The 26,789-nt window shown below is 41.1% G+C and overlaps 1 protein-coding gene across 1 annotated transcript in view; it reads left to right on the top strand.

Annotated features, from left to right (window-relative positions):
• LRGUK (leucine rich repeats and guanylate kinase domain containing) overlaps positions 1-26,177 on the top strand; it is a 105,117-nt gene extending 78,940 nt beyond the window's left edge. Inside the window, exons 16-20 of the mRNA XM_059171895.1 lie at positions 737-876; positions 12,530-12,618; positions 14,667-14,789; positions 20,966-21,117; positions 25,474-26,177. Of these exons, the coding sequence (XP_059027878.1) occupies positions 737-876; positions 12,530-12,618; positions 14,667-14,789; positions 20,966-21,117; positions 25,474-25,604 (635 nt within the window). The 3' untranslated portion in view covers positions 25,605-26,177. The remainder of the gene's footprint in view (positions 1-736; positions 877-12,529; positions 12,619-14,666; positions 14,790-20,965; positions 21,118-25,473) is intronic.
• The last annotated feature ends 612 nt before the right edge of the window (positions 26,178-26,789 follow it).

Consider the following 26,789-nt stretch of genomic DNA (forward strand, 5'->3'; position numbering starts at 1 on the left):
ATCCTAGGTCTCTGGACATTCTAATAATGTTTTAAAGGACACTTTCAGCATTATTTATGAATAAAGTCTGTCAAACAGTGATCTCATCATCCATTCCATTATTTTTTTAAGTTGCTTCTCAGTGTTGCATGTTTTATTTTCTTCCTAGTCTTTTAGGAGAATTTTGTGAAACAGAAAGTGATTATCAGTGTGACGTTTAAGTATCTGGAAGGTATCGTATGTGTCAAGATTTCCTTCAGTTCCCTTCATAAGCCTATCTTGATGAGCACCAAGTGTACTCCCAGGACATGTCTACTAGGTGCTGTGGCCTGACTTTACTATAATCAGTAATAATTATGATGTGTTCTAAGACATTATTTTATTTAAAGATATTTTTAAATTTAAATTTATTTATTTTATTTCATTTTTATTTATTTAAAGATAATGGTATTTGTTAGAGAGAGTACACATAAGTAGGCAGAGGGAGAAACAGATTCCTCACTAGCAGGGAGCCCAAAGCAGGACTCAATTCCTGGACCCTGGGATCATGACCTGAGCTGAAGGCAGACGGTTAACCGACTGAGCCACCCAGACATAGTTTTAGTTGTGTTACTCTCAAGTTGAAATGCACAGACTTTAAGTATTGAGTTTTCTGTGTTTGGGACAATCCAGATACAAAGCATTTTCCTTACTTCAGAAAGTCCCCTGATGCTATGTCGTGCCTCTCATTTGCAAACTTTGGCTTCTTCCCTCCCAGGGACTAAGATGCCTCTGCTGAAATCTGAAGATTCTGCTCGGAAGCTCTCCACTTTGAATCTATGTGACTTCCTGGATTCTACAGACAGAAACTACTTTGTGAAATTATGGGCCAGACTTTCAGCCAAAAAAACCCCAGTGGTAAGGGGGGGTGGGGGGGGCGGAGCTGCAGCCGAGCATTTCTCCGCTCAGACCAAAAGGGGATCTGGTATTTTGAGACTAAGTTTCACCAAAATTCTTTTCTGACTGGTATGAGCTGAAGCCAAATTTATATATATATATATATATATTTTTTTTTTTTTTAATAAACATATAATGTATTATTAGCCCCAGGGGTATAGGTCTGTGAATCACCAGGTTTACACACTTCACAGCACTCACCATAGCACATACCCTCCCCAGTGTCCATAACCTCACCCCCCTCTCCCAACCCCCTCCCCCCAGCAACCCTTAGTTTGTTTTGTGAGATTGAGAGTTTCTTATGGTTTGTCTTGAAGACAAATTTTTAGCCTCTTTCTACACCTGTACGAATAGACTTGGGCTCTACAAAGAATATTCAGCGTAGCTTTCGTGAGTCCCTTTCCCTAGCCCTTAATCAAAACTTGGACACTCAGCTCTTCTCTTTAACAAGAATAGAAAAGGACTTTGACAGCGCTCACGTGGTAAAATATGCATTTCAAGAGAAAACTGGCTTTCCTGTTGGGGTAAAATGTCCAGTGTTCTTGGGCTGAGACTTGAAATCGAGTCCACTCCTAGGCCCTGTTTTGTAACTTCGCAGAGCTCAAGCCACTCCTGTAACTTTGTTGCAGTTCAGGTTCCAGGACCACCCAGAAAAATCAGTCTGTGTGGGAGGACTGAGTGCAGCCTTGGCTCTGATTGCAGATTAGGTTGTGCTCAGTTTCCTTTTGTCATAGTTCTGTAGGAGGGTCTGGGAATTTGAAGAGGCCTAACTCATAGTCACTGCTGTCACCACAGATGGGATAGGACTTGCCTTTTGGTTGTCAGGTCCTCGTTGGTGGTTCCTTAAGGTGAGGCTGTTGTTGGCAAATAATCACATCAAACTCTAAAGTCAGAACTGTAGGTGATGTCTGAAAGCCTCAGACTGGTTACTTCCGATGAAAAGTCTTGGGCTGTAGTATATCCAGGTGTAGCTGTGCAGTGTACTTGGATTAAGTCCCACAACGCCAGTGTTCAAGGCGCAAAAAGCAGATGCCCGAGCAAGTGAGTTCACATAAGAAGTAGTTGCGTAGAAAACATGCGAGTGGATTCCCAGTGCACCAGGAGCAGGGCTGCAGTACAGACCTCACAGGAACTGCCAGGCTCTAGAAGGAACGAGTGAGGTGCTCAGGTTTCCCTGCCTTCCAGAGTCATCAACTTCCTGTCATCTCCGCTCCTGATTGTCAAGTGTTCTGTGGTCCTGTCTCTCCTGGCTGGCCTCCTCCACGCACACAGGCTTCCCTCTCACATCGTTTAAACCCATTCTCATGCACGCCAGCCCTGACTCTCTGTGGCCTCTTGGCTCTGTGCTCCCAATTCCTGGCCACTTCTCTCGGTCTCTGTCATTCGTTTTGTGGGAGGCAAGAGAATCTAATTGGCCCGGCTGCACTTTTCAAGCCCTTCCCCAGAGATCATGCGAGACTGTCCAGTCCCCTGCAGAAGGGTAAACAGCTCAGGTACGGATCAGGGCTTCCTAGGAGGAACAGAGGGTGCGTGCACGCCGAACACTTATCAATAATACGAATTTGTACCATGGTATGCAATGCAGGAAACATCATATTGATTTATCCAAAATAAATTAATTCTGGAATTGTTGCCATCAACCAGGATCTGTGGGAAATCAAATATCAGCCACGAGGAGTTGGGATTACTCCCATTTTTTGGGTCAAGTTCAAGAACCCTGAGGGTTACACCCTCCTGGAAGATTGAGGAAGAGACCCTGGCTTCTAGAAAACCATGGTTACCATGGAGATGGCCCTAGTCTAAGGGCTTGAGTTCCACTCTGAGCCAGTGGCGCTGGTATTCTCCAAATCCTCTGCTACCAGGCCCTCGCATAGGACTGGCCCCTAGGGAGCTCTCTCTCCCAGAAGAGCCTCTCAGCCTCTATCTTCCCATCCGGGGAAATCTCTGTTCTTTACCGGTCAGTCTACCCCTTTCTCTCTACACTCGTTACCCTCTTCTTGGCTGGGATGGCTTTATGCTTCTTGGGACTTAGCTTGCTAATACAGGTTCTTCTTTCTGTCCCCAGGACAGAGCAGACCCACAACGTAAAGTCCAGAACAAATTCTTAGCCACACATTTACTCCTTCATAATGAAGTCTGCGTCCTGACACCCAGAACCCCTCACAACCCACTTTTGCTGTCCTGCTACACCACCTCACATAACGCTAATGAGAAACGCACACCATGCATGTGCCGTGCCCCACTGCCCGTGAGCGGGTACTCATGATGTGTTTAAATATGACCAATCTGAATTTCACCTGTTAGAGAACCTCCAGCCTTGACTAAAGACAGATTTTGTCTGGTTAAGGGCAATCAGGTATTTAGGAGTGAGAAAAGAAGGTCAGAAGAAGAGAAATGGGGGAAAGAAAAAAAAAATACCCAGACACACAATGTGTTTTTCACTGTAATTCATGACCAACATTTCAGTATAAGGTTAATAAAAAGTTTGGAGAAACTGGAGAGGGAAGGGTATGATAAAAAGGCGGTGTGATCCTACGAGGGGCCCCCATGTTGGTGGTGGTAGACGGGGTAGGGGGAAGGTAGTGCAGGCCACTTGGGGTCAAAGTAGTCTCATGAACTTTTCCATGGGTCACTCCTTCCTGGCAATCACCTCCCAAAAAACTGTTCAGCCCAGTTGTCCAGGGAATCCATAGCTTGGTCTAGAACATCTAGACCTGTTAGAGCGTTGGCAGTGACCGATGCCTGATGGTAACGATCCTCAAACACCTTGTGCCTGGAGGTTCTGATATCTTTGCCAGTCAGTGCTGGTAGAGAAACAATGTAACAACAGTTTCATAGAGAAGCAAATCAAATCCCCAACAACCAGAATACATTCTTCAGAAATAGGTACAAAATACTCAATTGCTGCTGTCATATTGCTGCTGTCATATATGTGGGGCAGAATGTGCCTAAGGTTATTTTTAGTGTCTCGTTTTCTTTTAAAGATGATGGATTCGATGCTATTTTTAAATTTTAAGTACTTTTCAGATTTTAACCTTTGTGTAGTTGTTAACAAGACGAAATGAGCAATATGACAGCAGAAGCTTTAGAAAGATGTTATCATGTTATGTTAGAGAACATAAATAGCCTTTACACAGCATTTGTAATTTGGAAAAGGCTTTTGTGTAAATCATCTCGTGTACCTTTCATTGCAACCCTTTAGAGAAAATGTTGTTTTGCTCATTTTACTTTCCCCAACATAAATTTCCATGTATTTTTTGAAACCTTTCAGTGGATTGAAGAAAGGAATAGCAACTTCCTCTGTCAAAAATCTGTATCTTAAATTGTTCCCTCCCAAAAGAAGAAATTTTTACACTTTTTTTGGGTGTCTTCACTGTAGGTCTAATGTATTCATATTTACTTTTAGAAGCTATCAAGGGAACCATTTGACAGTAATGGATAGGTGGAAATTTCCATCGTCTAGGCTTTTTGAGTTCTGTTTCTCTGAAGCTCCTTCCCATTGAATTGAAGACAGCATTCTTCTTCTCTGCTCAATCTACCCCAAACTCCCTGTGCACATGAGGTCTTTCTGTCTCAATTTGAATATTCTACCCTTTACTTGTGCATAGCTTCTAACTACATGTATGTCAAAATGTGATTACAAAATTTAAGGTGGATTATCTATATAAATGTTAAAAGACAAAGCAAGAATACTTCTAGAAGATAATGTAAGAGAAGACTTTTATGACTTGGAGGCAGGTATAGATTCCTTAAATGTAATACAAAGAGCACTTTTACGAAGGAAACATTTAAAACATTGAGGAACATTAAGATTAGTAACATGTCAATTAAAAAAAACAGAATTGAAGAGGAAAAAAGAGAAAGCACACAGAGCAGGATGATATTTATAATAAATATAACTAACAAAATGCTTTTATTTAGAATATATTTAAAAACTTTTTTTTAGGGCACGTGGGTGGCTCAGTGGGTTAAGCCACTGCCTTCGGCTCAGGTCGTGATCTCAGGGTCCTGGGATCGAGTCCCGCATCGGGCTCTCTGCTCGGCAGGGAGCCTGCTTCCTCCTCTCTCTCTGCCTGCCTCTCTGCCTACTTGTGATCTCTCTCTCTCTGTGTCAAATAAATAAATAAATCTTTAAAAAAACAAAAACAAAAACAAAAAAACCTTTTTTTAAATTAGTAAGAAAAAAATATACAGAAAAACCTCTTTACAAGGGATAATATCCAGAAGGCCAATAGTCATGCGAAGAGATAGTCAACCTCTTTATCAGGAAATGCAAATCATAGCTACAGTGAAATGCTGCTACACATACACTAGAAGCACTAAAATCATGAGCTGAGTGTTAGGATGTGAACAGTAGAAACTCTTGTAGGACAGTTGGTGGGAGGTTCAATTTTTACTCTTGAGAAAATAAAAGGGATTATCCACTAAAGTTGAGCATGACTCAGCAGTGGGATTCCAATGGAAATGTGGGGCCATGTGCACCAAAAGGTATGTGCAAGAATGTTCATAGTAGCCTTGTGTGTAGTGGTCTTAAACTGGAAATTCGGGTGTCCACTAGCAATAAATAGGCCAAGTGAAAATTTGAATATTCATGTAGTTAAAATATGTATAGTAATGAAAATGAGCAAACTTTGCTCCATGGCTATCTCCCTCAAACATCCTGTTGAACCAAAGAATGACTGAATCTAAAGAATGTGCGCTATATGATTCTATTAATATATAAATGAAAAATTGGGAATTCTAAACCATAATACTTGGGGATGCATATTTGGGTGATAAAAGTATAAAAAAGGAGTGGTTACCATAGCAGCCAGGAGACTGCTTACCTCGGGAGAGAGAAGCAGGTGGTAAAGGTTGAAAAGGACGCAAGGGATGCCGGCACCTGGGGGTTTAGGAGGGCACCTGCTGTAGTGAAAGGAGTGCCATTTGTTCACTAGCTGGACAAGCCTCAATGAGTTACTTAACCTCTCTGGGGTTGGGTAGGATTTCCCACAGCTTGAAAAATCAAGGGCGGTCTACAGGGTTTTCATCCAAGGGTGATGCTGAAACCAAAACCAGACAGAGGTACAACTACATGATGAATCTGAAGGACTGGAAGACAGTTAAGAATTCAGACCACAGTAGTAGAGCACAGCAGGGTGCGAGCTTCCTAGGGGCTGAGACTTCGCTTCCTGTCCTCCTGGATATAAATCTGGGAAAAGGGAAATAATGAGCTACAGGAGGTGTGGCCATGTGGGAAAGTAGTGTTCATAATCTGTGTGACGGCTTGTTGGAAGATGAGTTCATTCTGACATTGTAGGTTAGCAGTCCTGCGAAGAGCCTTTGCTCTCCTTGCCATCCTGTCCATTCCCATATGTGGAAGGCTCCCCTTCTCCCCTCTTTCCTTCCTTAACTCTTTCCCTTTCTTTTTTCTCACTCATTCATCTTCCCTTCTCACATGTCTTGAATTTGTTGAATCCCTACTGTGTATAAGGATTAGATTTGCTTTTCAGTAGATATCAGGTATTTGCTTACTGGACCCTGTTCTAGACCCTAGAACAAAGTAGAACTGATCCTGCCCTTACTGAACGGAATAGTCTGGTAGAGATGCCTCTGGTCTCTTCTCTTTGGTGGATGAGGTCTGTGTATCTCTAGCCCTTCTACTACTGCTTCTTTGAGTAGAAAATGGGCTAATGGAGCATGGAGACATTCTCAGGATTACTGGTGCCTAATACACCAACAGCTGTGTTTTGTTTCTCATCTCTGGGATCACTAGGACCCACATGGCTTGTCTCCATTAGGAAGAAATGTCCAAGAGTAGTAGTCTTTGTTCTTCAAGTCTGGAAAAACATCGCTAACATCATTTTTCTTGCTTGTGACTCTAATAGTTTATCAATATCAAATGCTTTCCATGGATTTGACCATAATTTAATATGAGTTTAAATAGGTACCCAGTGAATTTCCTCATACCTTGCTTATACAATCCTTGTTGCTTTATTTCTTTTCTCTTCTTAGCTTAAATGATACTTACTTTGATGAACGACTCCCAGAGAATATTAATTTGAACATTTCTGAAATATTCCTGGAGAACTGTAAATATAATTTTGATCAACCTTTCTTCTTAAATGCAGTTTTTAGTTTTGAGTAAAACAAAACAACAAAAAAAACAATACACAGCTCTTTTCTTACTGTTGCAAAAAAATGTAACAAACACTATCCAGTAAAAGGTTTTTATTTATACAACACATATACTATTAATTATAGAAGTCCGGGTTAATGAGTTTTGTTAGGTATCACTATGTTTTAGTTTCTCTGTTAATTGCAACCTCTTTTTGCCTGATTGGCTGCCTGGAAGACATGCATGAAAGCTATGGTGGCTTAGTGAAGATTTCCTACTCTGGAACTGTGACTAGATCTTTGCCTTCCAGAGGAAGATTGATTTTCAAACTCCGCTTGAACTTCAATTGTATCTTTTTCTTCAACCAGATTTCCTGACCTCCTGAGGGGATACCCTCACTTCTGGGCAGACCAGCTTACCAAAAGCCAGTTCTCCAGAAAAAATTGCTGAATGGCTGATTCATTCAAAGCCACTTTAGCAAATGTGTGTGTATGGCACATTAGTCCTGTCCAATCCCACAAAGTACCTGAATGTATGAAGGCCAGTGAGAAGGTGGATCTGTGGTGACAAAATATTGGGTACCTATATCTACTAAGGACGACTCTATTCAATAATGTGATCTGTGCCACTTGATAGCCAGGCAGTAGATGAGAGGAGCATCTCTTTATAGTATCACTGCAGCTAATACATCTGGTGAATGTCATGTCCTGAAAATTACATCTGAGTAGAAGAAAGCATTTTTCTTTTGGAGTTAAAATTGGCATTGTTAAGTTGTGTGATCTTGGACAAGCTCCCTGAGCTGAGCTCCCTCACATTATTGAATAGTGTCGAAGTGCTTTTTTTCTCAAGATATGGTTTCCTATTATTCTTTGGAGGTGACCAATTAATTTTTAAATATCATTGATGATCGTTATGTTCTTGATTTCTACATATTGAATGTATCTACCCACTGCATTTTGTATCCTATTGAAACTCAAAAGAGGCCATTGAGAGCCTCTTTAGGTGGCTCCTGTGTCCTTTAATATGACCCATGTCAACTTCAGTAGCTATCTTGCTCTCTGTTAGGACAAGATCTTCTACACTCTTCTGTGTATTACCTGCCCCAGACCCGCAAACCATCTCTTCTCCAAAGAGCCCTGGTTTCTTTAAGTGGGAGTTGATAGCGCAAGGTCATGTGGTTGCCAGGAGTGCTTGTTGCTGCTGGGTTGCTGATTGCTTCTAGGCTTTTTCTGTAGATAAAATACCTCATGAGTTCAAGTTAATATTTCTGATTCAGATTCAAGACTTGAGGATTTGTATGCGTCTTCTCTATTACATACCTTTCTTTCACACCAAGCATCCGGATTCTGAAAGACATGGGAGATGATAGAACTATGGTGTCTACTGTAGTTTAATGTCTGTGAAACTTCTCATGTGTTTCATCCAGATTGTGTCCAGAAGAGTCTCCAAATAATAATACCAATATGATTAGTGTCAGTAGAAAGACTGAGAACAGTTAAAAATTTGTTTGCACATGTTCTCCAATAACCCAGTTATTTGTGATTGTTTTACAGCTACACTCTCAGCACATAGTCATACACTTGCTCCCTTTTAACTCTCATTTTTGTCTTACTTCTCAGATACATACACACTTGATACTCATCATTAGGCCTCAGGCCAATGTCTAGTAGTTTTGTTGTCTAGGCACATTCTCTACTAGATCCAGGAAGTGTTCTGGGGGCAGCTATCCTGAGTTCTTGCCTGCCGTTGACAGCCTGTCATACTTGAGACTCAAATTGTTGGTTTTGTGACCTATCCTGTTTGCTTGTTTTGGTTTATCAAGGGCTCTTATTGTTTGTATGTTGGATCATCTTTGTCTATCTTAAATATTTGTCATTTTTTCTAGACTCTTATTACCTCTTTATTTCTTTTTGAGTGTAAAAAAATTTCCTCCATTCTCTTTCTATCCCTCTGAAGTCATTTGTTGTTTTTTACTCTTCTCTTACTTCTGGTTTAGTTTTCATTTCTGAAGTGACTTTTTTCCCTTATATTTCTGATTTTTTTCCTGAGTTCTGTCACCTCACTTAGGAGTTTTAAAAATTGTAATTTATTGGGGTCCCTGGGTGGCTCAGTCGGTTAAGCATCCAACTTTTGATTTCAGCTCAGGTCATAATCTCAGGGTTATAAGATTAAGCCCCATGTGGGGCTCTGCACTGGGCATGGTGTCTGCTTGAGATTCTCTCCCTCTCTCTCTCTGCCCTTCCCCCCACTTGTATGCTCTCTCCCTCTGGGGGAAAAAAAGTAATTTATTTGTTCCTTAATGTTTTGTGCCATTTCCTTAATGTCTTTTAATTAATTTTGAAATAGTAGATGACAGATTTTATCTGTTTAATGAATGCTTTCACTGTATGTAAAGGGGTTAGTCTCCTTCTCTTTTAAAATACTAATTTTGAGACTGAATCCGTCCCTCCACGAATTGGAGCTGCAGGGTGGGTTGTGAACGGTTCTACTGGAGGTCATCTTGTTGTTTTCGGAAAAATAAAAACCATTTCATTTGAAACACAAAAAAAAATAAAATAAAATAAAAATAAAATACTAATTTTGAGATTTTACTAGGAAATTTCTCATTCTTATGTGAAGTTAGTTTTTTCAAACTTTTATAAGGAATCATGGTTTTTTCAAATTGTGTTAAAATATATAGCAGTTTTCTTTTTTTTCTCTTTATTTTTTATTTATTTGACAGATATCACAAATAGGCAGAGAGGCAGGCAGAGAGAGAGAGAGAGAGAGAGGAAGGGAAGCAGGCTCCCTGCTGAGCAGAGAACCTGATGCAGGGCTTGATCCAGGACCCTGGGATCATTACCTGAGCCAAAGGCAGAGTCTTTAACCCACTGAGCCACCCAGGCACCCCTATAGCAGTTTTCTTTTGAGGGTTTCAGTTTTTGTTGGGGGTTTCTGGGCTCTGTTGCCCTCTACCACTTTGGTCTAGACTTTCTCTTTTTCTCTGTTGGCTGTCCTAATTAATTTTTTTTAAGTGGGGGGGGGGGAGTAGAGAGAGGGAACCATTTTTTAAAGATTTTTATTTTATTTATTTGACAGACAGAGATCACAAGTAGGCAGAGAGGCAGGCAGAGAGAGAGGGGGAAGCAGGCTCCCTCCCGAGCAGAGCCCCTCATGACCTGAGCCCGAGGCAGAGGCTTAACCCACTGAGCCACCCAGGTGTCCCACCTAATTAATTTTGATTCCAATCCCATTAGCTTTTCTTTAGAGTGGGGCTCTGTCTTAGAAGAGAGCCATAATGGGTCAGATTCAAGAAATCACAGTTGAGCCAGCTGCTTCAGAACTTACTGTGAACCCCTTATTCTTACCCACTATTAAGGTAGAAAGAAGCACCCCCTGGATTCCAGCTGTGGTGCCCATTTGTGCTGCTTTTCTTCCTAGTGAATACGAGGGTCTTTTAGTCCCCCTGTTGCTTCCTTCGCTTTTCTCTCACATAGTCACTGGTGCCATGTGGTGGTGCCACTAAGATCATCTGTATTTTGGGCTTTGAGGGAGATTCCTCTTCTGATTTGGGGTTTGAGGGGATTTAGGGGGGTATCTCTTCATCTAGTATCCTTGTTAATGTTTTGGTATGTTTTTTATTTGGCCATTGCTTGCTCTATTTTTGTGTGAGAATTCTGAAAGATCCAGACCGTGCTTCCACTATTACGTCATCCTCCCAGGCACGATGTAATTGAAATCAAGGATCAATATAGAAAAAAATGAAGATGGTATCAAGTAAAATCACAATAGAAAATATGTGTACTGCTTTGGAGAAACTGAGGAACAAGAATAACAAATTAACCTGAGAGTGCGATAGTGGAGTTTGTCAATATATAGTAATTTTGTAGTAATATGAAATCATTTAGGTGTATTTAGGGGTTATTTAAACAAGATAGTTTTAAGTAGTGAAATTTACATAGAATTTCTTTCCTCCTCTCTTGTCCCATTGCAAACCCCATCCATCCAGTCGAATGCTACTTTCTTCTTGACCTGCTTAAGACAGAATCACAGAGCTAATGGTCAGGGACACTGTTATATGGTCTTGGTGACCAGATAGACACCCGAGAGCCTATGGTGACCAGATAGACACCTGAGAGTTTCGTTGTTAGCTGTCATATGTCATGGTGTCTAAGAAACAATTTCAAAAGCCTGACCCAGAATTTCTTAAGCTGGCAACCGTCGACAGCAAATTCTATTCCAGATCACAGAGAACGCTAGACACTATTCACACTTCATATTGTGTCCCCAAATTTATACGGTTGTACATTAAAGATACAGATTAAGCTCCCTCTTCGTGCTCAGGTGTGTGTGCTGTGTACAGGGGAACACAGGAGTGACCAAAGGGTCTTCTGGTCTCTGGGGTGCAACTTCTTTCCCAGAGGTGTTCACTGCACCAACCTTGGCATCACCACAGAGTAGAACCATTACTGCAGATTAGTTTCTGTAATGCAAAAATGCCTTTAGAATCACATCAACTTAACCCTTAAAAGTTAATTCTTGAAAAATTCCCCTAAAACACACACAACCGCTTGAAACTATGCTAACCTCCAAGGCTAAAACAAGCGGTTAGCCAGGAGTTGCAAGCTCACAACCGTAGCTTTGGTGTTTATTTTTCTTGGCATACTTGTTTGTCGTCGTTTCTTATGTGATTTTAACTAAATATCAACTTACAGACGAGCCTGGTAGTGACATTAAAATCAGAGAGTTTTAGTTCAGATTCAGTTACTGCAAGCAAAGAATGCTGTTTAAAAATAAATGTTATTACAAATCCCTTTATAAATGAGACTTTTATGTAAAACAAATAAGCACTTGCTGATTTATCTTTTCTGTAAATTGAGAATTTTATATGTCAGCTTTGCTTAAAGTGAGGAAATCCAGCGCTTGGACAGTTTCTAAACAGATCACACTCCATTACATAATCCATGTACAGATATCCATTTTACTATTTATAAAACAGCATGTGCTCTCTTGGTTTTTTCTCTTTTTAAATCCCCTTTTGCCACCAGATTAAAAACCTTTTGAAGGTGATGATTGTGTCTTTTATGTCTCTGTATCCCCCTCAAATGTTTACTAAGTATATAGTGATGGTGAAGTGCTGGTGACACGAGGGAGATATTTCAGGGTTGTACTGAAATACTGTTGGATATAATCAATAACTTGACTATTCTGTGTGCAAAGATCTGGGAAGACAAAAAGACAATAATAAGAGATGATCTCATTGGAAAGATAAAAAATGTATAAACATGAACAAGAAATTGTTACATTATTGTTTAGATGTCAAATAAAGTTGATAAATTGTGGTCTTCATAAAAATATTTCATTTATAAAGTTTTTGTTCTTTCCACTGAACCAGTAGTTGTTTTTTTTAGGCCTTTTCCCCCCCTTTTCTTTCCACATATTTGACAATCTCTAGAAGAAGATAGTGATTATAGCTACTTTCGCCGTCTGACCTATTTTTGACATCAATATAATTTTCTGATCATATTCCTTGCCTAGGAAAGAGATTCTATAGAGAGACAATATGAGACAGCCCGGCAGGCCCTGATGGGAAAGATATCTCCTCATCACACACTCCTGTTTCAAAGGTAGCGATATATCACATTTACTTATACCGGGGCATCTTTAGATTAATCCAAATATACCAAATGAATCCTAAATCATCAACATAACAGAGTCCTCTGTACTAGAGTGGACCCAGTGATTCAGTAGTAAACCTAGTTCTAGAAGTTGTATTTTCCTTTCATTTATTATGTATTTTAAAAAGACATAATGTGCTCATAGCTATTAAAAATGTGTGGCTTTTTTTTTCCTTTGCACTTTTTTTTTTTTAAGATGTTATTTATTTATTTGACAGAGATCACAGGTAGGCAGAGAGGCAGGCAGAGAGAGAGGGGGAAGCAGGCTTCCCGCTGGGCAGAGAGCCCAACTCGGGGCTCGATCCCAGGACCCTGGGATCATGACACGAGCCGAAGGCAGAGGCTTTAACCCACTGAGCCACCCAGGCACCCTCTTTGCCCTCTTTGAAGACTATAAGGAATGGTATTTCTGGTGGAATTTGAATATATATCAGCCTTCACCAAGGCTGTTCATGACTGAAAGTTCATTATATCGTGTTCACTTTCTTGCTCTTGTCTGTCATGACTCTCAAAACAATAGTAATTTATTATGTGCAAAGTCATTTGTTTAATGCCTCCTTTCCATATTAAACTGTAAATTCCATGAGAGTGGGAATCATTGTATCTTTATTAATCTGTGAATTCTCTATTCTTAATATGAAGGGTTTTACTTAGTTCCTTCCGCATAGTAAAGGCTTCCTGATGTTAGTGGCTATAATAATTATTTTACTATCATTACATATCAAGAGGCACATTTAGGCTTTAATATTTACTCAGAATGAGTAAGTAGGTCACAGGATAGCTACAGAATGTTTGCATTTTATTTTCTCATTAACGCTACAAGCTTTGATATTCTGAATTCTCTTTCCTGTGCCACATTTTAGAAAATCTGAGTAATAAAGTGAAGTCCCTGTTTTCAGAAAGTTAGCAAGAACATGACAAGACCTTAATTATGCATTTTAAAAAGCTTTTTTAGAATGCAGAGATTCAAGGAAGCAGAATAAAGAAACCACTTAAGTTTTATTCAAATTCAATTTTTATTGTCTGTAATTTTAACCTGTTAAAAATCTTCAACCAATATAAAGGAAACCAAGTTTTGTCTATTTGTTCCATATCCAAAAAGTGTGATGAATTTTCTCCATATTGATAAACTGTCTTTGGATAGTCTGATTCAAAAGATAGGCTGTGTGGCTTACACAGAGATCCACTGAAGGGCTAGGAAGGTGATGGCCAGGAGATAGACAGTATCTTCTAGAGCAGCAAAGCTAGGGTCTGTGTGACTCTGATCAGCAGCAGGGCCAAGCTTATTAAAACGCTAGGGACAGAGGACCGAAGCAATTTTAAATATGAGCTCCCAAATGGGTCATACCAGGACAGAGAGCCGATTCAAATTTGCATGCATTTATATGCAATTGGGCTACTTTGCACACAGCAACTCTATTTAGCAAGTCTGAGGTGAATAGCAACAGGATTTTTTCACTAAAAACGGTTAATGATTCTTCCAAGTCACTCTGGGAAAACAGGCTAGTAGAGTTGAAAAAAGAATATTTTACACTGGAGTTCAGTGGAGAGTATAATATTGGAATTTTTAGAAATACTTTATTCTGGTATCATTTCAAAGCATTGGATTAGGAACAAAATTTGAAAACATCTATTTCAGTTTTTATAGCGGTTTATAAATTGTTGGACTTATGTAACAAATGGACAAGGGTTTATAATGGAATACATAAAATACATACTAATCAGTACGAAGATGATTTGCCAATATTGGTGACTTCATAGATAAGGAAGATTTAAAACAACATAAATTCCCTTAGTCTACAAATTAGAATGTACTAATGCTAGTGTTTTAAGACAAGTCTGGAGTAAATGTTTGAGTGGATGTATTACATTATTCCAAATATATCTTACAGGTATTTACATTTATGTGGATATATCAGTCAGTATTTAGGTATTATGTGTGTCTATGCTTGGTATCATTACAAAATTCTTTTTTTTTTCTTTTTTTCTGATTTCAGGGGTCCAGTGCCAGCACCTGTTACCAATGGTCTACATTATTTTACAGCTTCAGAACTGCAGAAAAATTTTGAGCTTTGTGAAGATTATTTTAAAGCTCCCATTGGACCGTATTCTGAGAGGAGGTGAGTTGAGTTTTATGCAATAAAATCAGTTATTTTGTGCTGATTAGTGAAGATCGTGGCACTCCTCCCTACGCTTCAGAGAAATACTGAAACTGGGGAGCAGGACCCCACCTTCCACCATGAAATTTGAAGGGAGTAGATCCTGGCCCTCTGGGGAGGACATAAGCATATATCCTGGGTCCATCCAGTTAAAAGCTTCTCTCTGGGATTTTGAATGTGGGGGTGGGGGGGACACAAAGATGCAGGAGCAGGTAGAGATCCATCCAGACACCGGTAGTGGAGGATCCAGAATCCATTGTGGAGTGCAAGCTGTGATGATCTACTGATCTCTTCCCATATTGAGACCTGGCTCTGTTCTTGGCACCTAGCTTACCTTGATTCCTACCCAGTTTTTAGGTCTGATCCTTCAGTTTTTCATTAGTTTATAAACGACACAATAGCTTTTCAGTCACTCCTTTTTAGGTATTGAAATGAGCCAGAGTTGGTGTTTGTAATTTGCAATTAACATCTCTGATTAATATAGTGCTGTGTTTCTAAATGTTTACCAGCTGGTGTCCAATACACAAAAGGACATTTCAGGGTTCCAGTGCTTACTATGTCAAAAGGTGGTTCAAAAGCTGAGTGTGTGTTAAGCTGAAGACCGTATACAGACCACAGCTGACACTCTACCACTGATTTTAGTGCTTGACCTTTGTAGGCAATCTGCCACATTTGGTTTCTGCTTGCGCTGTGTGTTCTTCTACAGTTGACATAGGTCTTGAATCCAAACTTCCCAAGAAAAGATCTGGCTGGTTGGGTCAATCACTGTCTACTAGGTGTGCCACTCTTGAATAGAGATCTGTAGCCAGAGCCCTCATAGGAAACAGGCTGGTCTGTGGATTGGTTGCACCTGTATCAAGCACCCATCATTTATCTGATTATCTGTGGCCAGACCAGTGAAAGAGAACCAAGTAGAGAATTTTTCAGAAAGGGTCACGTGGGTTTGGCAGAGTCTCTGCACTATCTGAACACATGGCAATGTAACCGACAAGAAATAGGACTGGAATGCAATGCACTAGAATATTAGCAGGGAAGATTTCTCTAGAAATACAGTTATTTTTATTTCCTTCTTTATCATTTTTTGTAATTTCTAAATTGAAAATTTTTAAATGCTATAATTAAGGTCTTGTCAGGTTCTTACTAACTTTCTGAAAATAGGAACCTCACTTTATTACTCAAATTTTCAATTTAGAATTTATACTTAATTTTTATATCCTAAAAAAACTATTTAGAATCCATGATGACTTGCTGAAATATTTAATAAATGGAAAAAATTCTTTTAGAATTCTTTTAGTTAAGTTCCTCATATCACTCTACATGTTAAAACAAATGTTAAAATTATAAGGCGTTAAAGACGAACCAATGCCTATAATATAATAAGTGTGGAAATTGAGATACACATGTATAGCCGATATAATTAGGTCTAAAAATATTCATGTGTATGTACAGAAAAAAATACTGAAAATACACCAAAATATTATTAGTTATTATCTTGTAGTGATGAGATTATGATCAATTTTTCTTTGTTCTCCCATATTTTCAGTGGTGAAGTATTTTTGAAGTATTAGCGCAACTTTAAAAAGTTATTTTTTTAAAGTCTGCCCCAGCAAAGGGATAGTTTTGGAGAGCCTGTATCTTGATAAGGACAGTTTTAAAAATGAGGAACGTTTTCCTTTATTTCTGAGTTTTATTGCTGTAACACTTGGATTTCCTCCCTTAACCTTGATGATGAAAAAGAACCATCCCTTCTAAGTGGTTCCTTCAAGCCTACACATTTCACTAGCTACTGGAGACCCTAGTATTCTAGTTAGTATTCTAATTAGTATTAATTGAAGGAAAAGTGTGGACATATACAGACCATAACAGAGAAAAAGAATGCTTAATAGGCCACACTGGGCTTATACCTCATCTGGCCCCATGGTGAAAGGGTGGCTCAGACCTACTCTCAAGTCTGACCATTCGCTGGTGGTAGCACATGTGTGTCTTTCAACTCCACCAATTTTTTACATCAGTCTCTCAAAGCATTTTCATGTAATATTTTCTTTGATAAAAAGGAAGAAATAATTGTTGAAAGACCTTGCTCTGTGATCCAACCCCCCCACTTTTTTGGGGTGTCTGTTTTAAATGAAGACCTACACTTTTGCAAAAATAAGAGACCAGAACATGTGCTATGGGTTGAGTTGTGCACCCCCTCCCCAACTTACCCCCTACCAAATTCACTTGCTGGAGTCCTGTCTCCTCAGAGTGTGACCTTATTTGGAGATAAGGTTGTTGCAGGTGTAATTAGTTAAGATAAGGCCATACTGGAATAAGACAGTAAGGTAGACCCCTAAACCAATACGATTCGTGTCCACATAAAAAGGGGAAATTTGGACCGAGCCATGTGCATCAGAAGAGGGCTTGGCGTGATGTAGAAACCAGGGAGCACCAGATTGCCAGCCAACCCCAGAAGCTAGAGGAAGGGCCTAGGATAGCTCCTCTGCCACAGCATTCTGAAGGAACCAACCCTGCTGACACCTTGATCTTGAACTTGTAGACTCCAGGACTATGAGACACTAAATTTCAGCCACTCAGTTCCCAGTACTTTGTTACACCAACCCTAACAAACTAATATGGTAGGTATTAAAAATCCAGTGGCATTTTTTTTTTCTTGCCATTTTCCTTCTGTGCTCTCTTTAACATACTATGTTGGTATTACTTTACAGGTTGGCCATAAGATCTATGGTTTATTGTGGGTTTTTACTAAAAGAAGGAATAAAGCTTTATGGTGCTGTAGTTTAGAATAGAAGATCTAGCCCCTAACACATAAATGCATCTAACATTCTATTGAGCAGAACAAGATTCAGTCTAGTATACTTCTGGAGAGAAGCTCGCAAGCAAGGTTACTAAAGTCACTTGCCCACTGCAAGAGGAAAGAGCTATTCAGTTGCAGAGAAATCCAGAAGTTGGAGCTATTGGTCTCACTTTTTTAGGAAGTGGTTCTTAGCTCAGTTACCTTATGTGGGGGCAAGAGGTTGGAAAACAAAATCTTCTAGGATCACAGTATTCATTCTGGAACAGGCTAGTGTTCTGTGAAGGGATTCCAAAAACTGTTGTCTAACAAAAAAAGACAAACCTAAGTACTCAGTCCAACCTGGTAAGAGGGATCCCTTCCTTCCAACGATCCAACGAGCAATTCAGTCTTTCTACCTGTTGATAATAAGTACTCAAAACTTCTTCTTTTTTTTTTTTTTTTTAAGATTTTATTTATTTGAGAGAGAGAGAAAGCACAAGCAGGGGAGGGAAGAGGGAGAGGCGGAGGGAGAAGCAGACTCCCTGCTGAGCGGGAAACCCGACGCGGGGCTCGATCCCAGAACCCTGGGATCCTGACCTGAGCTGAAGGCAGATGCTTGACCAACTGAGCCTCCTAGGTGCTCCCCTACAAGTCCTCCAATCTTCTAAGCAGAACCTTAGCTGCAGGGAGATGGCTCCATCCTGGACTACCTCTGCCTGAAAATGTTGGTGCCATCAAGCCCTAGCTGTAGTTAATAGGTTGAGCAGAAAGCAGGTGTCCACGCCCAGTGTGGGAGCTTTCCAGGAGAGCTGATTTTGGATTCCAGCCATGGACTATGACCCAAGTACTGCAGTCTCTGCTTGCCATTCAGACATAACACAGACAGCAGGAGTGCCTTCATATTGGATGTGCCCCCTCAGATGCCTACATCACCCCCTACATTTCCTCTTGGGTCAAGGGCAAGCCCAAATAGCTAATTGGACTGTGTTTCCTTGTAATGTTGTAATGGGGCCTTGAACTCCGGGGGACACCTCATTAAAACTTGCTTCTACCCTTTTCACTCTGCTCAGTCATAATATCAGCTTGGTAGACAGAGACACCCTCATTAAATGACAGGCTTTATCCAGAGTAGACCCAATTTGCTTCAGCCTTTGCTACTGCAAAGATATGAACTTAAGTTAAATGTGGAGTGTGGACAAGTGGAGGTCGACCTGAATTTGACATTTGATCCCAGAAATATACTTCTCTGCTGAGAGAGTAGTCATTGCGTTGAAACTACAGTGAACCTGTAATCGCAGCCGACCTCCAGGCTCTGCAGTAAACAATTACCTCCTAATTTTCAACATCTTAAATTAATCTTTGGCTAAATCATGAAAAGACAACAGTCTGATGACAAAACTTACTATAATTAACACTGGCAGTGAAAAGTAGAGCTCTAATGACAAAGTTGAGGAAGTAGAGGTAGAAAGTCAACACGCGTCATCTGTTGTTGGTGATACACTCCATGACCATGTAGGCCTGACAGAGGGAGGAACTGAAAACGGCGGCAGAGCTCTTTGGGGGAGAAAAAACAGCGGGAGTGGTATTAAGTGAGCTGAATCCTTTCTGATTATAGCAGACAGCCATGTCTACCAAAGATTGTTTTAAAACTGGTAAGTCAATAAAAGTAATGTATTATCTACAAACAAAATTATTGTCAGAATATCTGAAAACAGACATGGTTAAAATGGTTAGCTCTGGGGCGCCTGGGTGTCTCAGTGGGTTGGGCCTCTGCCTACGGCTCGGGTCATGATTTCAAGGTCCTGGGATCGAGCCCCGCATCAAGCTCTCTGCTTGGTGGGGAGCCTGCTTCCCCCTCTCTCTCTGCCTGCCTCTCTGCCAGCTTGTGATCTCTCTCTTTCTCTTTCTGTCAAATAAATAAATAAATAATGGTTAGCTCTCAGGAGAGTGAAAGTGGTATTGGGAGAGGTAGGCCTTGGCTTGCTGCTTTTTAATTATGAGCCCTTCTGTATAATAGAACTTGGTTTTAATTATATGTATAGACCGTTAACCCTTGAACAACACAGGTTGGAGCTGCACGGGTCCATTTGTTTGTGGGTTATTTACAGCGCAGGGCACTAATGTACCATAAATGCATTTTCTCTTCCTTTTGATTTTCTTAATAGCCTTTACTCTATGTTCCTTTATTGTAAGAGTAAGAATACAGTATCTAATACATATACAAGATATGTGTCCATCAATTGTTTATGTTATTGGTGAGGCTTCCCGTCAACAATAAGCTGTGAGTAGTTAAATTTTTGTGGAGTCAAAAGTTACATGTGGCTTTTTGGCTGCAGGGAGGGTCAGGACCCCTAAACCCCTCCCTCACGTGGTTCAAGGGTCAACTGTAATGAGTTGCTTAAAACATTAGTGAAATTTTTTTTGGAGAAATAAGAAAACTCACAGAGGGAAAGAGAAGTACATTTTGACCATGTAAACACCTTAAGTTTCTCTAGGTCCAAAACAAATGTAAAAGGAAAAACAGCAGACTATGTAAAATGTAACAAATGAGTCAACATTCAATATATAAAGAGTTCATAAAAAAATAAAAAATAAAAATAATAAAGAGTTCATAAAACTGATAGGGCAAACAGGAAGTTAAATCCTCCAAAGGTAAATGTTTATAAATGACAGGAGAAAAGCTAAATAATAAATAAATGCACCTAAAAATTAAGAAATAACGTTTAATCTTGCTGTGAGCAAAGCAACAAAGCTCACTTACTTCACGGTGCCCTTCAGGATGAACCCCTCCTCTGCCGTCCATGGAGACGACCCCCCCCACCTCCCACCACCCTTGGAAGCCAAGAAGCAGGTCAATCCCAAAGGAGAGTAACCTGATGGCAGGAAGTGCACTGGGCCAAACACAGGGGTATTGGGGCACACTAATCACAACCCAACCTCATCCTAAAGGGGGAACAAGATCCCAGTCCCCAAAACCCGCATTAGGTATGCCCGGTGTGTGGCCTCCTAAGACGCTTGCTTGTCATCTGTCCTTAAATAGCAGGAACTGCCATATGTAAGTTGCATTTGGTTCTGAAGTGCTCAGAATTAGTACCCGTGACTCCGTCAACTTGTGTGTGCTCCATCCAGTACCCATCACGGCGCTTTGCTTTGTCGGTTATGTACGCTCCTATGTACAGCTTTTACTCTGCCTGCTGCCGTGTAGCTCCTGCCACAGACCGCGCTGAATGCCTGAGCTCAGCAGAGCGGTGCACACACCCCGGACGGGGCTCTGGAGAGGGGCCCCAGTGCGGTCACAGGCTTCCACCGTATGGTGCTCGGGAGCTTTTCATCCCAACGGTATCCTTTACTTTTCACTTTTCAGTGGCAAGGATTCCCACCTTCTCAAGAACTACTCTACAATATTTCAAGCTTATCCATGGTCGAAAGAAATGTCTTCTCAGCCTCCAGAGGGCAGCAGTTATTCTCGCCCGGGATCAGCAGTAAGTGATGGCGAGGCTGATCAGGCCCTAAAAGGTATGTGTCCTCTTTCGTGCGGGTCTCATACGCATAGTAACCTCACTGTATCTATTTCCCACTGCTTCTGATTTTTTTTAAAAATGAAATGAGTGTTTAAGTCATCCCTCTCCTCTGAGATAGGGTGGGGTTTTTTGGTCTCCCATTGCTCAGAGATGAAAAACAAAGTTCAGCAAGGTCGGGAATGTGCCCAAGGTCACATACTTAGGCCACTTAGAGTGGGCTTAGAATAGGTTGCTGTTCGGCCCACTGAGCTGCTCTGCCTGCAGGGATCTTTTGGGGCCAAGGGCATGTGCTCTCTGCAGGGGGTCTTAGATGACTTGGGCTCCATTCAGTGAGGGTAAAGAGAAGCCTGGAAGGTTTTAGGTTGCTGGCCCATCTTCTGCTCTGGGAGTCTAGCAGAATCCCGCTGGTTTTAGATTTAAAAGGATCTGGCCCAGCCTAGCCAGGTCACCCCCTTCATGCCCCTTGCTCCTCAACACACAGGTGAATGCATATCTCCAGGCCCCGACGAGGTGGGCATTGCATTTTTGTCTCTGGGCATAGTAGCTAGTGGTGTTCACACATGACTGCGAGTAAAGACCTTGAACAGGGTTTGCAAGACTAAAGGGCTGGAGGTGAAGTGAGAAAGGGAGAAAGCAACCTGGTGTTGGGCTAGAAGACGGGGCTCTGTGCACAATGGATAAAACAATGAGTAACTTGGAGGACTTGGTAGGACCTGCAGGCTAGCGGGGAGACACCATTTGTAGCCTGGGCTGGTGGCGAAGTTCTGCCCGAGCCCAGAGGGAACGTGAGGACCCCCTTGCTCAGGTGAGTGGGGAAACCAGAAAGAGAATAAAGATTTGTTAGCTTGCCAGGAACAAGAAGACACAGCAGTTGGCATGTCCAGAAGGCAGGGTTCCTAAACAGGCAGCTTCTAGCCAACTCAAGGGCAGGGACTCTTTAGCTGTACTTACCTTCGGAACAGATGAAGCCTGAGAGAAAGTATTTTCAAGGATTTTATTATTTGTGAGAGTGAACACAGACAGTAAGGACTAGAGTCCCAAGACCAGGGTTCCAGGAAGTCATCCCAGATTCTGAAAGAGATATTTTCTGGTCACCTCACAGGTTGTGGGAAGTGTTCTAGAAACTCATTCAAGACCGTGACCTGCCACTCAGGGGCCTAAGGACAAAACTCCAGGAGCCCTGGACCAAATGTGTCACCAAGGCCCATCATGGTCTGGTGTCCCATAGGACAGTGTTTCCAGACCTTTCCTATCTTATGTTCTGTCCTCTTTTACCCTTCCTTCAGTGGGATGCTTAGAGGCACGAACTGCGTTCCAAACAGTCCGGCCAGAACGGAAGTGGGGCTGTGACCCCTGGAAAGAACACTGGACTCAAAATGCAAAGGCCTGGTTCTAGCTCCATTTCTGCCATTGTCTGACTGCATAGTTTTGGGCAAATCAGATGATGTCTGAGCCTTGAGCGTGTTACCTGTCCTACAATAATAGAGAAACATCCTGTACACCATATATTACACATATATAATATGTATGTATATGCATATTCTAGTGTCATATGGTATCATCTAGAGCGTACAGGATGCGGTGTGGTGTAAGGAAGAAGCCAGGTACTAGATACCTACTAAGTATGATGATTATAAATTTGTATACACAGAAGCCAAAGATAGTGGTAGTTTTCTGCAGGGATGGTTTCTGAAGATTTACTTCGTTGCTTTGAATGGGCCATGTTTTCTGGTTTCTTTATGTGCCATGTGGTGTTTTGTTGAAAACTGAGCATTTGAAAAAGCAGCCACCTCTTCAAGCGTGCAGGCGGCCCCGGGTGCGGAGCTTGTCCAGAGCCCAGGACCAGTAAAGTATGAAGGCTTAAGGTCTTTCCAGTTCTTTTCTGGACATGTACTTTTCCTGGACCTGCATGGATGCTTTTTAACAGTTTCCTAGCATACACAGCCATTAACAACAACAACAACAAAAATCTTCCATTTCCTTAACAGTCTTACCCCAGCTGCTTCTTGGGGCCTTATGAAGATGATGTTCTTTTGTCCTCTACAATTAGCAGTGTCTCGCCCTAGGCATACGTAGCTCTGGGTGCTCACTGCTTTCAGTTTCAGCTGTATGGGCCCCCAGCTGTGCCACTTGTGGCCCTCTGAAAGCCGAGCTAGGGGACACAGACCACTCAGGCAGCCCCCACGCACGTTAGCACAGTGCTCTACTCTCTCTGGTTGGCAAAAATGAGTGGAAAAAAACCTTGAAATTTCCTACTGTTTTTGATGTGGCTTTTTCTTGTTTGGGCATTCACTTGGTCACTAGGGCTCTTTCACTGATTTCCAGAGCTCCTACAAGGTTGCTTCGGTTAGTCTCACTGTTCAGTGTTTGCACAGGGGGGCAAGGGCCCGGAGCTTCCCTGTCTGCCATCTTGCCGGTGTCTTTCAGGGGCGGTTTTCTTCGAGGTAAGTCACACGACTGGCTCCGAGTCAGTTAAGCTCTCCCGTCTTTTGCACATGAACTGCCAGACCAGGTTTCCATCATCTAACACATACGTACTTAATTTTCTTCTTACGTGAAGGCAAATTTTATTTTCTTCTTCTTGTTATTTTGGTTTCAGCACCACATTCTAGTTTAATTCGATCATTTTGGATTTTGTTTCATCCTCCATATTCACAGTTTTATAAGTTTCTGCAGCAAGTATGCTACCCAAGTCTTTCTCATAGTCTCCGCCAACAGTACGGCCCAGGACTTGGGCAACAGTAGTGTCCTGTGACAAGTCTTCGGAGACTCAGTTCCAGGGAGAGTCCACTTGCCTGTCATTCCTACTCACATCTCTCTAGCATCTTTTTATGTGAGAAACTCTGATACGTGTGGAAATTAAGACAAGACTGTAACAATGGTGCTTTCTAACTCAGAGGTCAGCAAGTTTTCTGTAAAGGGCTAGACCCTTCTGCGATGACTCAGCCCTCCCATTGTGGTCTGAAAGCAGCCATAGACAATATGTAAATTGATGGTCATAGCCTGGATTCCAGTAACTTTATTTACTGAAACACATTACAGACCAGATTTCACCTATGGGCTATACATTTGTTGACCTCTGCCCAAGGAAAAGGGAAATTGAGTTAATTGAAAATAATTAATTTGACATAATTTGCAAACTCCTTCCAACACTTATCACTCACTCTGGTGTTTTATAAATGCACAAACCATTTCTTTCACAAACTTGAATTTGCTAAGGTTTGAGGTCAAGTGCACTGGTTTGTAAACCTTTGTTCCCATGTTAAGAAGAGCAGTGTTACTTGTCTTTTCTTACTGTCAGTGAGCTCTACAAGACCCAGTTCTGAAAGCACTTCTGTAGTTTACCCCAGCAGGCTGGGATTCAACTTACCTGGGTGTGGAAACGTGAACTGATTTAGAAAGGAGGCCCACCCGTCCACTGTCTCTTCTACTGCAGCACCTTCCTTCTTTTAGGACCTTTTTGTTACCCTTTCCAGTTTGGAAAACATCTCCAAGGTGAGGGGCGGGCGTCGAGGGGGATAGAAGCCGCAGCAGCAAACAAGGAGGAGCTCTTCCTTTTCTTCCCTCTTTCTCTTTTTTTCTCTGTTAAAATCATCTCACGGAATGTGCCCTTCTTGCTCGGAATATACCTCAACAAGGTCCATTTTCCTTTCAGTGATTCAGGTTGCTTCTGTCTGTGCAATAGACGGAGTCTTCCTAATCTTACCAGATAGGTCACTCCATTTTTCTCATTCTCTGTAGAATCTTCTGCCTTACTTTCTCAGTCCCTGCTACAGTGCTTTTCCCCAGTGAGAATTCAGCTTCCTCTGTGGCCACCATGCTCTACCTTCAGTCTCAATCTTTCAAACTCATCTTGCTGCCCACAGTCCCCAATAGAACCTAGCTCCATGGTCCATCTTTGGTGTCTCCATCCTTGGTGAACAAACCAACCTTAGAGCACAGTGGATAAGGCTTTTCTTGGGAAGACTTTAGGATGTGTGTGTGTGTGTGTGTGTGTTCAGTCTGGTTAGGTATGATTGTAAAAGAATATGATGCCAGGCATCATTACAGAGGGTATGAGCAGGATAGAAAAGTAGCATGGGAACTACTTGGGGTTGCAACTTCTGATCACTGGACAAATTCACACAACCTAAGGCTCATCCAAACCTGCACATGATGTATTTTGAAACTCATCCCCTGTTTTTCTTGTCTGGGTGTCTTTTGTTCCCTTCAGTTTGTTATGAATTAAGTATAAACAATATTCTGGCGCTTACAATCATGCAATGTTTATTTTCTTTGTAAACAAAAAAATGTATTGTGTACCAAGAGGTTAACTCTATGTACTGTCTTTTGTTTCCTTAATGTTTTACAGAGCTATATAAACACTCACTTCCATGGGACAAAGTGCCTGTCCAACACAGAAGACACACGGTCTCGGTCATCAGCCACCCAGGCTTCAACACCAAACTCACCCTCCCTCCAATCCCTCAGGGCCGCAAGTAGACCAGAGTCACATTTGGTCTTAATGTATAAAACTTGTTCTGATCAATATCCAATCCCTTTGTCTGACCTGGTCATGGATCCTGTTTCCCACTCAACTACCTACCTACAAAAGAATGTTCTATGGGCCTTAATTCTCTCAATCAATTTCTTTTGTGATTCTCAAGTAGTGTCTTTTTAGAATGTAAGTTATTCTTAGCTTTTAGAAATGTAATTTCAGTTTTTCTCATAGCTCTTAATGACGTTTCCAGCTGCTTCCTGCTCTGAAATATCAGATGGCAAACCCTCCCAAGATCTCGGCATTACTGTGTGCATAGTGATTTTTGGATATATCCAACTGGGATTCTGCTTTTGAAATTTTAATGTGTCCATTTATAACATCTGTGTATACCCTAGGGGACTGAAATATTTTGTTCTTCTGATTATGAAAGGACTGTAGAGTTCCATTTAATTAGTGACCAAAAGGATCTCGACTGCAGCTCTCAAAAGGAATTAATTCATGTATTTTTTTCATGGTTCTTGAGTTGCTTTAGCAATATGAAGGAATAAGAATTACCAGATATTTCTTTTACTTCACCCTTTCCTGACTGTGATTATGCACTTCTTGTCATTAGAAATATTTCTAAACAACTTTCTTCCTCTTTATAGCTTTACTACCTACTGTTGGCAGAAAAAAAAAAATTGGGTAGTTATAGATAAGGCTGGTATTCAGCTGACATGTACCAGTAAGACTATCCTGGTTCTTAAAATATTGAAACACATCTCTCTGGATTGGTAGATGGTCTCTTCTCTGAATCCTCTCTGCCTGCTGATCCTTGGGAGCAAGAGCCTCCACATCGTACTGTACTAGTTGTTAAATATTAAAATATTTAAAATAGTAAAACCCTTTAATGACTTCCCTTTTAAAAATATTAAAACCCCCTTTAATAGCCCTATTTCCTCATGATCAAATTTGGATGTAACTTGATTTGCTATATTGGCTTCTGTCTGCCACTTAGCCCTATTCTCAACAGAAGCTGCTTAAAGTTCTTTTCTTAGGGCTAGTGGAAGGGGATGGAAGGGAGGAACTGAAAAAAAGGGACAAGGCTGAGCAGGAAAAGAGAGTTAATCCTCTCTACAGCAATGAGGAGGCAGAGGGTGGGATACTTTAATATTCTCTAGCATTATCTCATCTTTTAAAAAGTTATT

This window comes from Mustela lutreola, chromosome 4 (assembly GCF_030435805.1).
Source record: "Mustela lutreola isolate mMusLut2 chromosome 4, mMusLut2.pri, whole genome shotgun sequence".
Classification (NCBI taxonomy): Eukaryota; Metazoa; Chordata; class Mammalia; order Carnivora; family Mustelidae; genus Mustela; species Mustela lutreola.